Source organism: Pseudophryne corroboree, chromosome 1, assembly GCF_028390025.1.
Source record: "Pseudophryne corroboree isolate aPseCor3 chromosome 1, aPseCor3.hap2, whole genome shotgun sequence".
Lineage (NCBI taxonomy): Eukaryota > Metazoa > Chordata > Amphibia > Anura > Myobatrachidae > Pseudophryne > Pseudophryne corroboree.
Window position 1 is genome coordinate 566,036,490 of NC_086444.1, and position 15,716 is coordinate 566,052,205.

Here is a 15,716-nt window from a genome sequence, read left to right on the forward strand (position 1 = left end):
CGGTGGCTCCGGACCTCCACCCGCGGCACCCGCCACTCCCCCACCCGCGCCACCCCCGCAACCACCCCTCCCCCACCCGTGGCCCCCCCGGCCTCCCTCCCCCATCCGCGTCTCCCCCGCACCCGCCACTCCCCCAACCACAGCACCTTCTAGGTGATTCATCAGGCCCTGCGTGCGCTGTTCACACTGTTGCAAGGGGCTATGACCCCTTAACCATTGCACGCCCTTTGTCCGTGCAAAATTTAACCACTCACACAATTATGATTGGAGGTAATACTCCATATAATACAATTATTGCACGCCACAAGGGTATGCAAGGGTTAAGGGGGCGTAGCCCCCTACAAAGGTGTGAAGAGCGCCTGTAGGGTGCGATCCGCCTGCGCCCTCCGGCATCAACAATCCCCACTCCCTAGCCGTGGTGCAGGTGGAACAAAATCTGCTGCGGCCACCGGCATAGATGTGTATGAAAGCGGTGCAGCGGAAGGCTTTCATAGCCCTCCATGCCCCGCATACTCTGAGCCCCGGAGCCTTCTCTGCGTGTGATGTCACAGAAGTGCCTCCCCACCACAGCCGCGCACGGATCCCCAGAGGCCCTGACTCTGCAACACAGCACCTGGGCTGCCGGCCTGGAAGCCAAGAGATGGTTAATGTAACGGATAGAGTGGGTGATATCGCGGAGGGTAATGTCTGGACACTGAACCAATGTAAAAGGTGACAGTGCTGTGCAGTGCAGTGTGTGTGTAGTGTCACTGACACTGCACAGCACTCTCACCTTTTACATTGATTCAGCGAGTCAGTCAGTTCTGCCAGCCAGTCACTATTGTTATCGCCGGTGTCCCAACCGATGAAAGGTTGTCTTTCATATTGAATCCGTCTGCAAACCATTGGAGTAATGCACCATCTCTGCGCTGTATCTACTCATGTTGTGAGGGTACTCAGTGTTGTATGTTATTAAGTGGCTGTGCCGGACCCTTGTTTGTTTCTATATATAAATATATATATATATAGATAGATAGATAGATAGATAGATAGATAGATAGATAGATAGATAGATAGATAGATAGATAGATAGATAGAGAAATATTAAAAATGCATTAAGGATATTAGTATCTTGGGTAACTTGCAATCAATAATATTTGCAAACTTGCTTCCTTCATTTGTTTCACATTTTCATTATAAGAAGCAAGTCATGTCAAAACCCATGTGATATCGGAACATACTTATTTCTCATGACAATACAAGTGACATATACAATGCTAGATATGAGAATGCTTGGAGAAATTGTGTATTCAGCTGTGGATTACCTTGGCAAGACCTGGCATTGTTCTGGTGACAAGGTGGTTCCATCCCGGGTTTGACAGAATACTTGTCTGCGCTGTACAGCCATACGCGGTCCTATGCATTGTCCATGACACTGCACAAAGAGATGAATAACAATATACTGTATTAAATACTGTACCTTTTGGATTTAAAAAAACATTCATTGATATTTAAGATATCAGTCAAAAACATGCACTATGTACAAAATGTGTAATAACTAAAACAAAACAACATTTCTTCATTAACTATTGCACTATCCTAATCCAGTTTAACAGCCACTAGTTATTGGGGAGTGGATTTCTATGTCCCTCGCTAACAATGCACTGTGAGAGGTAGACCAAGGTCATCTGCTCATTTCAATTTGGAAGCAAATGAATCAATCTTTACCAGAACGAATTTAATACCCATCTTGTAAATTTACATGATGCAAGTTACTGGGAATGCAATCCCAGGGTACGCGTCCATTTATATGATGATTTTGTTAATTCCCAAGCTAATAACTCAATCAAATTTCAAACTATCTTGAGAAAGGCTATACAAGTTTGTGCAAAATGAAATGAGAAAAATATGTGTTTGTATGAGTAGGCTGTTTTACACATTTTGGAACATATAGGGGTAATTCAGTTATGGGCGAACGGTGTGAATTACTGTTTAAACATTGGTAATGGCACCGCATCTCGACCTCTTGCCCGCTCGGCATAAACTCGAATTCGCACAAAAGTGTTTGCTACCATATGGGGTTGGAAGCTGTTTTGTGCGAGTTTGTGCGTGTATGGGCTGTCGTAAAGTGTGGCTGTTGCCACTTTGATTCTGCCGGGCAGATGTCTTCATCTGCAATTAAATTACCCCCTGCTGTATGTATCAATTATCAGCTTTTAGATCCAACAATTGTAATTTCTTATCACCTCTATTCACAGCAATATGAAATTTAAATTTGTAGGAATGTATCGCAACATACATGCAGGGACAAGGACTCCACAGCCCGTCCCTGTGATGTGAAGTGATCACATTAGCGGCGATGGACAGTGCTGTAGAAGCTGCGATTTAAAGTTGGCACCGGCCGGATGAAGAAAAGAAGAGGTGGCACCACTGGACAGGTAGGATCAGCAGCAGTATAAAGAAGCTGAGTACTGGAGAGGCATACAGTGATGAAATGTAAAATAGCATAGTGAAGCTCCCCACTGTAGCCTCTCCCAATGTACAGGTAGGCTCTCTGTGAGGTCCACCTGTCTCCCACCGTGCCCCCCCCCCCCCCAACACTCAATGACCATCAGGGATTGGGCACTAGGCCCATGTGTATAGCCAGACATTAGGCCGTGGTACAGTAGGCGGCACCTCGGCCCTAGGCCTGTGGGCTGTAAGGCGGGGACTAGGCCCGTGGTTATTAACCAGGCCCTCAGCCTGTGTCACATTAGGTGGGCAGTGTGCCTGTGCCATCAGCAATACGAGTTACCTTGGCCACTAGGTCCAGGTCGCTTTCTCACAAGTAGGCAGGCTGTAAGCCTGAGCCACATACTAAGAGTGATCTGGACACTAGGCCATGGTCACTACAACTAGGCCAAAGTAGGCAGGCCAAAAGGTCCTGAGCCTCATTAAATAAGGTGATCTGGGTATAAGGCTCAGATTACTGGAAATGCCTCGTTAGGCAGGCAAACGCCTGAGGCCCCATAAGTGGAGTGGTGTTGGGTATTAGGCCCAAACTACTTGGAGTGACCCCTGATTAGGCAGGCAAAGTGCCTAAGCCTCATTCTAATTAAAGTGATCTGGACATCAGGCCCAGATCATCATTTGATTTCCCCTGATAATTGGATCTGGGAAGTAGGCCCAGACCACTGTGTTGATAAATTTGTGACCCTGTAACAGGCTGGGCAACAGGAGCAGTTGAGTGTGTGCAGTGGTGTGAAAGCTTTATGGATCCTAAACTCCAGTTACATCCCCTGTGTGGAGGATTAGTCCAGCTCCCCACACTTACGTAGCACTCCCCACGTGGAGGACTATCAGGTCCCTCCCCCACTTAAATATCCATTGTCCGACACTAGTTGTTATAACCCCAGGGCAGGGGTAGGAAAGACTGGTTCAGAACAGCTCTAGACAGTCAGGAGCCTTAACAGACAGGACTGTTTGTTATTCTCGTATCATGTCAGTGTGGTTGTTCCGTGCAGGGCACAATTGTTAGGATTGTTTATCTGTTTGTGGCGCACTACACACACACGGCTGTGGTGCTTAATGTCTTCCTACAGGGACCTGTAAGAAAGTCCGCAGGACGAAGTACAAGATTAACACCAGTGAGCACCATCTGTGTCTGTTTGTCTGTATCTGTGTATGTTTGTTACTACCTATCCTATTATCCTTCTGGGTGGACAGTGGATCTTGCACTAAGGTGCAAGGTTGAATCTTCACATGGTGTGTGAGTATCAATAGGTGAAATTCGGGTTCTGAGGCCACGAGTGCCAAGGATGACCTTCACTTAAGCCCGAAACCCCTATTTGGGAAACATCTAGGGGGTTAATTCAGACCTGATTGCTGGGCAGTGATTTTTGCAGCCCTGAGATCAGATAGTCGCCGCCTACAGGGGGAGTGTATTTTCGCTGTGCAAGTGTGCAAACGCATGTGTAGCAGAGCTGCACAAACTGATTTTGTGCAGTCTTTGCGCAGCCCAGGACTTACTCAGGCACTGCGATCACATCAGGTTGTTCAGGACCGGATTTGACGTCAGACACCCTCCCTGCAAACGCTTGGACACGCCTGAATTTTTCCAAACACTCCCTGAAAACGGTCAGTTGCCACCCACAAACGCCCTCTTCCTGTCAATCTCTACACCTGCACTTAGTTTACAACTTTACATATCTTCCTCATTCTTGGGTTTGTCCTGAACAACATCAGAACCTCTTGACCATGTCTGCATACGTCTATGCATTAAATTGCATGTACATGAGTATTTAAATGGATTAAGACAGGTGATTTTAGTCCAAAACCAGTGAGATGGAAAGTTAAATAAGGAGAGCTGGGTCAGGCAGGCAAGTGAGATATGAAGCTGGAGGTAAATAAGAGATAGAGCTTTGATCCTGACAGGATATTTTGATATTGCTTAACTTTAAAATCAAGGGAATATTGGAATTTTTTAACCTTATATAAAACAGCTACCAATAATATGCACATAAATTTATGTAAAAGTTCTAGAAGCTCAAAGTGACCTTTAACTGTGCAAAACAGACTTGTCAATAAATCAATCCAAGGGCAGCTAGAAAATGATTGATTACAGAGAACAGTAGGTTGCAGCAAGTGTAACTACACAACAAATGACAATATAATACCAAACATTTTATGTTCTTTAAACTTAGGGAACTTTTACATATATAATTACAGTTAAATGAATTTCAGCATTTTGCACTACAGGTATTTGAGAGCCAGAGAGGGAATGTGTCTTTAACACACTCATACTGACTGCATTACATCCTCCAGTCCAAGAAATCAAAAGTACTTTCCTTTTGTTTAGATCCGCAGCTATGTCTCTAAATAGTGCAGGATAATTTGCCATATATAATTGACTACATTATCTGATATGGAAAATCTCCAAATATTCAAGCTTACCTTCTTATCATCAGTTGAAGTTCCTGTTCTTTAACAATGAGTAGCAAACTGAGATCTAGATACTCTATCCTATCTGTTTTTAGCTTGTACAGTAATAAAGACTTCAATGGCAATTAAATAATTGGATTTGTAGGGGCCAACAGCATGTCATCAGCACACAGGGCAACTTTGTGCTCCCAAGGAGCCATCTGTTCTTCCAGAACTATATGGGTTGGTTCCAAGTCTGGAAGCATAAGACTCCATCAGCAATGAGAAAATTATATATATTATGTATATACTAATGGATTTCAGGTAGGTGTCTGACATGGACTAGACTGGCCTGTAGCCTGCATATAGTACAATAAAGATTTTATTTTCATTTAAGGAGCAAGGCTGGCTCTCCATGGCATGCATCTTATAGCTCCAGCTTGACAACTTTTTACAAATCATGAAGGGTGTATTAAAGGCCTTGGTGAGAATATTGGAGATAACTTTTCTTTGTTTTTTTGGAGGGGATGGGTGGGAGAGAATATATAATAAATACCAGAATCTTGGACTTCCGATTCCGGGTTGCATTGAGTAACACACGGGCACCGGAGCTCCTCCACACCCGCCGCGAACGGGAGCTTTTCACGGCTGCCCGCAGCCTCCACTACTGCCAGCACCTCACTATAGGCTCCCCAGACCCCCAATGGACCGATATGTCACCCCTGTGCTGCAGCCTGGTCCGCACGCACAACGCCAGGAGATGCGCCGTTCTGAGGGCAATATGGCGCCGGACCGCAGCACAGACGCAGCTGTGCCAGCGCCAAAGAAGATAGCTGCAGAGCTGGCTGACTCACCGCATAAGGTATGCCGCTCCCCAGACTCCCTTGTCATGTATGGAGATGTGGTGGAAGCTATACGCTCCACCATGGCACCGCTCCTCTCACAAGCAATAACAGACATCTCCTCACAGCTGAAAGCTCTCACACACAGACTGTCACAAGCTGAGAGCTACAGTACATGATGTTGCAGAGATTACTCATAGTGTTAAGGAACTCACCTCTGATAATTATCAGATATGGAACAAGCTAGATGATATTGAAAATCGCTCAAGGAGAAATAATATTTGTCTAGTGAGTCTCCCTCAATCAATTAAAGGGCCAGCGATCGCTCACTTTGTTAGAAATATATTACCAGAACTTCTGGGAATCACTCAAGAATGCAAAGATTTGGTGATAGAACGAGCCCACAGGGTGGGTCCTACACCGACTCCGAATAAACCGAGACCACGTGTAACGCTGTTCAGATGTCTTAACTATTTACACAAAATGACGTTTTGGTCGGCCTCCCGACGTGTTAAAGATCTCACATGGGAAGGCAATAGATTGTTTATTTTTCAGGACTACTCCGTGGAACTGACCAGGGCCCGCAAAGCTTTCTCCCCAATTTGCTTGAAGCTTGTTCATGAGGTCCGCAAGTTCAGCTTGCTCTACCCAGCTCGTCTCCGCATCTACGATGGTTCTTCCCTTAAGAACTTCCTTTCCCCGAGTGATGCTGAGTGCTACCTTCGTAACCTTCATCAAGATGCTTCGGCTGACATCAGTGACCCAGTGTCAGGCCCCCCCCCCCCCAAAGAGTACCTCTCACCCTTATGGCCCTAACTTGATTGACGGTGTGCCCCTCCGTCGTTCTCACTTCTCTCCCTTACCAATGTTATGTTATGCTATGTGTTACCTTATTGCTCAGTTTCTTTTGCACATGTTGCAGCCCTCATTTTATTAGGTGATACTACGTGTTTCCGTGTTCTTATTACCCTAGCAAGGTTCTCACCTTGTTTTTGCTGTTTGCTCTGTTCTCCATATTGTATCCGCAGGTATATTCATATGTCTTTAATGTTATTCTCTATGCTGTTGTTAGGATACTGGCGGTGGCCCTTTTTACAAATGTTTTATTTTTTAGTTCGCTGGGTTTGGCGGATCTCTCCTCCTCTCTCATGCTCCCGTTAATTGCTTCTGTGATTCCTTTTCTCAATGTTGGGCAATTAATGCCACCCCGGAAGCCTTGGATCTACAGTATGCCCACATTTACACGACCCTTATCCTGTTTATGGTTTTTCAGGTATTAGCCATAGACTCCAATTCTAGGATTTGTCTTTTGTTTTTTTCTATGTTTTTGTGTTTTTGTCTCCTTCCCTACCCCCTCTTCCCTCCCCTATCTTCTTTACAGCGTTCTCTTTGCTGGTCATCTACATCATTGTCTCAAACTCAATCTACCATATTATCTTCTGACCCCTTACTATCATTATTTTCCATCTGTGTAAGGAAAACATATTGCATCAGTTCTCTCTATTCCCTCCTTACTGAATGTACCTCTGAGAAGCGATGGACGAGTGTTAGACTAAAATGGACCACAGCTCTCAACTGTAATAGCATCCGTCTAACAGACCGTATGAATTCTCAATTTCTCCAGATTATGAAAGCCCTTCAGTCTTCCTATCTACAGGAAGTTCATATTAGAACGCTCCACAGGGCATATATATCACCGACTCAATATGCTCACTTCAACCCGGGGAATTCCTCAGAATGTACTAAATGCCACTGTGCAATAGAGTCTTTCATTCACTGCATATGGGACTGCCCGTATATACAACGCTTCTGGTTCAAAATCCTTAATTATATTAAACACATATTTAAACGTTCGGTCACCCTAGACCCGGCAGCGTGTCTATTGGCTGATTTTACGAACTGGAACCTAGGACTGAATAAACAGGAGTTTACTCCTCTACTTACAATTATAGTCACAATTGCGAAGAAGATATTTCTAATTCACTGGTTGTCTCGCACTTCTCCTTCACTCTCAGAGGTACAACAGAAATTACTACAATTTATGTATTTTGACAGGAAAACCGCACTGGCCAATTTGCATACGGGGGCTGTGACGTTTCATAAAAAATGGGTCTTCTATATACTCTCACTTAACCAATCGAACCAAGACTCTATTTTTGCTCTCTTAGATCGGACGGAGTTGTCTCTCCACTAGAGAATTGTCCCCTCCTCCACGTAACCCATCCCCATCTTTTGTGATTGATATTAAGCACTCCTACCTGATAAGTTCTAGGCGCTCATCCTTGCTTCCTCATATCCACTCATATTCTTTCCAATCCCTTCTTTCCCTTTGTATGTGTTTCAGTTATTTCCCTCTCCCCCCCCCCTATTTTATTTTCTTGATGTAAATTACTACTACTGCTTATTATACGACATGTTCAATACACGTCTTCACTAGGTCTATGACCTGATCATTGTGTGAATTTATGCTGGATAATGTATGATCTTTTTGAGATGTACACTTCTCTCTGTTATACAATACTACTCAAGTATCTGTTATGTAAACACTGTTTCTTTATTGAAAAAACCCAATAAAAATAATTTACAAAAAAAAAACAAAACAGAATCTTTTATAGTGTTTAGTGTTTAGGGCCGCTAAAGGTTTTAATCCGGCCCTGACAAAACGCCTTTGAGTGTAGTTCTGCAGGAATATAAATTCCCTCCTGTCCTAAAGTCTCTTAATTTCTGCATTTTTAGACTACACAGAACTAAATATGGTGACAGCACAGCTTTACTATGCAGGTACTTTCCAATGACAATGAGGAGATGTGTAAACAGCATAGACATTATACCGGGCTGTAGTTGCGATCCCGACAATAAGGATGCCGGTGGTCAGAAGACCGGCATCGGAATACCGACACCACTCAGACTCCAGATGCTGGAATCCCAACGGTCACAATCCCGAATGTAAGTATGAGAAGAGGGTTAGGGTTAGGTTTCTGGAGGGGAGGGTTTAAGTTTAGCTGTGGGTATGGAGGGTTAGGGCTAGGGGGTGGGTAAAGGGTAGCGTTTGCCTACTTAAATAAATGTGTCAGGATTCTATTGGGATGCTGCTGCCGGTACTCTGACAAACGGCATCCTGACTGTCGGGATACCGTACCCAACCCATTGTACCATCAAGGCCAGAGACCATTGCATGCAATTTTCTTTTTATGCAGAGTCAGCACCACTGCACTGCTACTTTTGGTGTGGAAAGATATCCTGCTACCATTGGTATGGACTTGGTCTTGTAAAATACATTTTGTATGGAAATAAACTAAGTGGAAGTCAGCACAATGTGAAAGATCTGTATATGCACTACATCAACAGTTTCATGTAAGTTTCTTACCCGCCCCCAGGCAGATGTAGTCCACTCCACACACAGATGTCTACTGCAGCTCTGACTTTCCACAGGACGTTTTGCAGAAATTGTGCAGATGTCATTTGATACTGGTACAGAAATGCCTGTCCCTGTCAGTTTCTGGCAGGTAACCCTCCGGGTCTGGACACCCCCTCCGCAGCTCTGCAAACATGGTGACCAGGATGTTACCATCCACCTGAAGGAAAAATAAAATACAGATCAATTTAGTCAGTAAATAAATATATAGATTATCAGTAGTTCATCAGAACTTAAGATACAGATTTTATAGTGTGGAGGGCTTTCTACCCATGCCCATCAGATTCCCTGTCAGCAAGGCTATGGTTGTACGTCCTACCGAACTCCAGCCAATCCGAATTCAGAAGGTAGGACAACCACGGTACATTTCATCCTGAGTGTTGCACCTGCCTTGACAGCATGTGCAATGGATAATGGTGACCTGATGTATGGGTCTTGTGGCAACATGAAAGGCATATAGTGGAATATGGGGCAATCAATGTAGTGGCATGTGATGATATATGTGTGGTACTGTAAAGTGCAAAATACATTTTATGCTGAAATAGTTAGAGATGTTTAATTATTCATATCAGGGATATAACTAACCATGCCATGTGTTCTGCTATGCAATAAATACATAGTTTCTGCTCTAATTCTCAAAACCTACTTTTAGGTATTATAGAAAAATACACTTACTGCAACATTTCCTTCACAGAGGGTTTAGAAATATTATGTTCATGATACGTTTATTACCATCACCCAATTTGCGCAGAGCATCTATTCACGGGAGACAGGGGGACTGGGGGCATGCCAGCAGCTCACAGAGCGCTAAGCATGCCCCCATAGTGATAAAAATGGGAGGCGTGGCTCACAGTCGCAGAAATCCCGGGAAGCCACACCCCTTTTTGGTCACGCGCCAGAAAGTCCATCTTTTAATCCTATAGATGTTGGGAGGTATGTATTGTGGAGTCCCCAAACACAAATTAAGGTCAGGAACATGGAGCCAAATTTAATGTCTCAATGTTTTTCAAAGATTTTACAGTGGGATTTTTTTAAAGGCAAAACCAGGTTGGTTTTACTTTTTATTTTTAAATCATTGCTGTGAATCCCACCAAATTGGGACCAATTACAAATTGGGAAATTGGGACCAATTACATTTGGTCCAGATAATTACAGCAATTACATACTGTACATACTGAAAATAATAAAAACCCACAACATCAATGTTGAAGACTGGCAAGACACACACTCACTTACATATAAATATATATATATATATATATATATATATATATAAAACCAAGAAATAAAGTACCCCTTTTTTGCGCTAAAAACTATAAAGCTCGCACCACTGAGAAGTGCCTCCTGTCAGACAAGGCAAAGAATGGAGAACAGATCTAAGAAATTCTCATGGGAGCTCGACCACTTCAGATTTCACATACAAATGTGTTTATTTAAAATAATTCTTTAAACAGTAAAAACTGTACTCATATAAAAGTTTCAATAAAACATACACATGACTTTACATTACAAATGGACAGTATAGACAAATATTTATCTTGATGATTTTTGGTAATATCCACATCTACTTCTCAATGAAGCGTTCAGATGTATGTTCAAATCACAAATGCGTGAGTGCCCAACGCGTTTCGTCCTTACAGGACTTCATCAGGGGACGCAATCAATGAGATCAAAGTTTGTAAGATATCACCTCCAACTTTTGCCGTGGGTGTATATAAAAATTCTCACAGATAAAGGATCTTTTTAGTTGAAAATAGACCAATCCTATTTAAAATAAGAATATTGTAATAGACTCAAATGAGTCAATACCCTTAGTATTCTCTCAGGATTCTCATTCACAGCTGTGAATGAGAATCCTGAGAGAATACTAAGGGTATTGACTCATTTGAGTCTATTACAATATTCTTATTTTAAATAGGATTGGTCTATTTTCAACTAAAAAGATCCTTTATCTGTGAGAATTTTTATATACACCCACGGCAAAAGTTGGAGGTGATATCTTACAAACTTTGATCTCATTGATTGCGTCCCCTGATGAAGTCCTGTAAGGACGAAACGCGTTGGGCACTCACGCATTTGTGATTTGAACATACATCTGAACGCTTCATTGAGAAGTAGATGTGGATATTACCAAAAATCATCAAGATAAATATTTGTCTATACTGTCCATTTGTAATGTAAAGTCATGTGTATGTTTTATTGAAACTTTTATATGAGTACAGTTTTTACTGTTTAAAGAATTATTTTAAAATAAACACATTTGTATGTGAAATCTGAAGTGGTCGAGCTCCCATGAGAATTTCTTAGATATATATATATATATATATATATATATAGGAACAATAGTAAGTTAGTGCGCTGCTTCTTTTCTCCTCCAAAAGCCACAACGATGCAAGATTTTATGTCTTGTCTGGAGATTACACGTTTGTTCCAAAGATTCCGCAACGGAGGGCTGCTCAGTTTCTGCACACGCCACTGGGATGGAGGCACAAAAATATGAAACCAATACAGTTGAAACAAGCGCCTCATGTTGTAATACTTCTCATCAAGCTTAGCCCACAAAAAAACACTTAGGTAAGTATTCTTTGTACCGGATAAATAAATCAGTCGAGCGTATCACAATTGTCTGTCTCGTACTTTTCTCAAGATGATCTGCAATCAACAGACAGACGCCTCATGGTGCAGTAATTATCTCATTCGGTTAGATATACAGGCAACACTTATAGAGATTTTCCGCGTACCAGGATCCTGATGAAGCATGTATGAGGCGAAACGCGTAGAGGATTTTCCACTTACCTCCTCCTGAATATTGGATATCTACTGCGGTGCTGCTAAGCTAAGCCCCCATTCTTATTTTTATTTTGGTTTTTTATCGGTTGTTTATATATGTTCACTATGTGTACTATTTTTGTATGAAAATAAATGTTCCCCCCTGTTTCATATAAGAGCAGACATTTATTTGTTTGGGGACATTTGAGCTGTTGAGACAAATTGTGGACGGATAGTTGAGAGGAAGGAATCCTTGATTGTGATATACGTGAATAATTTATCTTTCTGGTTTGCGGAAAATCTCTACAAGTGTTGCCTGTATATCTAACCCATAGGTCTGCAAACTCGGTCCTCATTACCCCACACAGTGCATGTTTTGCAGGTAACCCAGCAGGTGCACATGTGTATTAATTACTCACAGACACATTTTAAAAGGTCTGCAGGTGGAGTTAATTATTTTACTTGTGATTCTGTGAGAAGACCTGCAAAACATGCACTGTGTGGGGTAATGAGGACCGAGTTTGCAGACCTATGATCTAACCGAATGAGAAATTACTGCACCATGAGGCATCTGTCTTATCCTTGTTGATTGTAGATCATCTTGAGAAAAGTACGAGACAGACAATTGTGATACGCTCGACTAATTTATTTATCCGGTACAAAGAATACTTACCTAAGTGTTGTTTGTGGTCTAAGCTTGATGAGAAGTATTACACCATGAGGCGCTTGTTTCAACTTTATTGATTTTATATATATATATATATATATATGCAAGAGATTGAAGGCTGTGCAATCGATGTTTAGCGTCCTTAATAATCCATAAAATCCATATAAATTATTGATGCTGGTGCAGGCACTTCTGAACGGTGTAACCACACTGTTAATATGAACTGCAAAAGAATGATGAAGGCGCACTCAGTGAATCATGATTAAAACAGATTTACTGAAAATAACAAGCTCACATACATCAAGGTAAGAAATAACCGGCTCATAGGATTCGACCCAGCTGTATCACGTATCACTCTCAGCGGTCCGATTCTCAGGTTGCCGGCATGTGATAAATCTCAAGTCCGCGTCTTAGCTTGCAGGACCAGTGTTCACAGTTGAAGCAAACAGGTCTTGGTTTAGGCCACGCCCAACGCGTTTCGTCACGATATGACTTCGTCAGGGGGTGTGGTCAGTGTCTCCAGCGATGTCTTATTTATGTCAGCACTAATTGCTCTTAAGGTCTTCAGGTGTGACTCGTTAATACCAGTCTTGACCATATTTAGCAGCAAACCATCATACAAAAGTTTATACAGCTTGTCATTATTACAAATATATATTACTCTAAATAAACTTTATTTATAAAATTTAACAATTTTAAAAATATGTTAATAAGATTGCCATAAAAATATATGACTTAAGTAAAAATAAAAATGAAAACTGTCAATGCAGGAATGATTTTTCAGCATGCTTTTTAAAAACATGTTTTTTAGAGAGAGACAAGGAAATAGGGTGAATTATGACAACATATATTTTGTTCATAACCAACAATAATAATACATCATATAGTTATGACTTAATGGATATATATATGAAAAATTAGAATGAAATTATGATATAATTAATGTACCAAAAATATATAAAAATTAAGTTGATAATAAAATAGTTTTAAAGATGAAAACAGATAATAATACAGATAAAGGTGAACAGACCGACATTATAAATAAACAATGGCAGAACAATCCATTAGTTATAGTGTCATATGACACCTATTTTAGCTTATCATATATTGTTTATTATGATTAAACAAACATATATGTAGATTAATACTGGTGGTAGTATTAAATAGGGGCGTATCCACTAGTGGAGAAGCGGCCGCCAGGATACGATCAGACCGGGCCGCCCACGCAACTGCCGGAAGAAGCGAGGGCAACCTAGAACGATCGCCTTACCTGTCGTTCACCCTCCCCCCGTGGTGACTCAAGCAGTCAACAACGCACCAACATTAAACAACCACAAACCCTTAAATGGCATAAGTTGCAGATAGATAATTGATTCATTTATACAAGGAATATTCATTCCACCATAAACCAGCTTATATATAGTGACCTATTTTTCGGGGAATAGTTTAGTTAGAGGATTACCATGATTTTAAAAAAGAAGAATTTAGACAGGGGGATAAATTACGATTATAATGACCAAAAACAAGAATCACTATTTTTAATTATTTTTATTATTATTTTTATTTTTATTGCCCGAAATTATTTTCAACAAGGAAAACAATAGATTTATATATTTTATATTATTGTTAGTGCAGAAATGGTGTAATGTCATATGTCTCGTTGAGACCCGATGGTACAAGGGTGTTTAATTTATATATCCAGAAGGTCTCTCTTTTACTTAATAGTTTTGAGATATCTCCCCCTCTTGTATCTACAACGACATGTTCAAGGGCTTTAAAAGTGAACTGAGCTAATGATGACTTACAACACACAGCCCAGTGTCTTGGGACACTGTGCGTAACAACTTTATTGACTATATTTCGGGTATGCTCTAGGATTCTTATTTTTAATTGGCGTTTAGTTTTCCCGATATATCTTGCCCCACACCCACATTCCAACATATATATAACATTAGTGGTTAAGCAATTGATATATCCCTTTATGTCCCATGATTCCTCTTTATTGTTACTAAAGAACTTCTTTCTTTCTTTACTGGTATATTTGCAAACCTTGCATTTATTGCATGGGAAAAAACCATTTATATTGTCAAGCCAGGTTTTTTCTGTGTTATTTTTAAGTTTAGATGGCGCTAATTTATTTTTTAAAGTGGATGCCCTTTTGAAGACTACTTGTGGAATTTCTGGAATTACTTTATTTAGTATGGGGTCAAGCTTCAAAATATCCCAATGTTTTTGTAAGATATTCTTAATTTCTCTACTTTTAGAGTTAAATCCTGTGGAGAATGGAACCAGATTAAAATAATTCTTATTCTTCTCTTTATAACTTAGGAGACATGATCTATCCATAGTTCTTACTTTATCTTGGCAATCTTTAATGAGTTTTTCTGGATATTGTTTTTCACGAAATCTATTGCTATATATTACTGATTGTTCATCATATTTATTCAAATCCGCACAATTGCGGCGAATTCTGATGAACTGGGATAGGGGTATATTATTAACCCATTTTTTAAGGTGGCAACTATTATAATGAATGTAATTATTACTATCCACTTTTTTGATATAAGTGTAAGTATCTATCTTGGACCCAGGTGTCCATTTGCTTGTGTCCAACACTAGGTCCAGAAACTCAATACGTGAGATTTGGAAATTTGAAGTAAATCGCAGATTCCACTCATTATTATTCAATCCCTGTATAAATGAATCAAAGCTTTCTTTTCCACCTTGCCAGACTATTATTACGTCATCTATATAGCGTTTATACAGTTTAATATTCTCGTGAAAGGAATTATTACTGTAAATGTTTTCAGTCTCCCATTTACCTAAATAGAGGTTTGCAAATAGAGGTTTGCAAAACTTTAGTGGCTTTCCTTTTAGACTGTATAGATTTTGTATTAAAAAATAATTACTTTTTATATAATGATCAATTTTATATACAGCAACGGGGTGTGGCGATGGGGACCCCCTATGCACCAAGTTTTGCAAACCTCTATTTAGGTAAATGGGAGACTGAAAACATTTACAGTAATAATTCCTTTCACGAGAATATTAAACTGTATAAACGCTATATAGATGACGTAATAATAGTCTGGCAAGGTGGAAAAGAAAGCTTTGATTCATTTATACAGGGATTGAATAATAATGA

General features: G+C 40.7%; 1 protein-coding gene across 3 annotated transcripts in view; it reads right to left on the reverse strand.

The window, feature by feature from the left end:
* ADAMTSL1 (ADAMTS like 1) overlaps positions 1 to 15,716 on the reverse strand; it is a 453,675-nt gene that overhangs the window by 10,978 nt on the left and 426,981 nt on the right. For all 3 annotated transcript variants that reach the window (XM_063914179.1, XM_063914180.1, XM_063914181.1), the window contains exons 26-27: positions 9,088 to 9,295; positions 1,305 to 1,414 (exon numbers count right to left, since the gene is read on the reverse strand). In XM_063914179.1, coding sequence (XP_063770249.1) covers positions 1,305 to 1,414; positions 9,088 to 9,295 — 318 coding nt within the window. The remainder of the gene's footprint in view (positions 1 to 1,304; positions 1,415 to 9,087; positions 9,296 to 15,716) is intronic.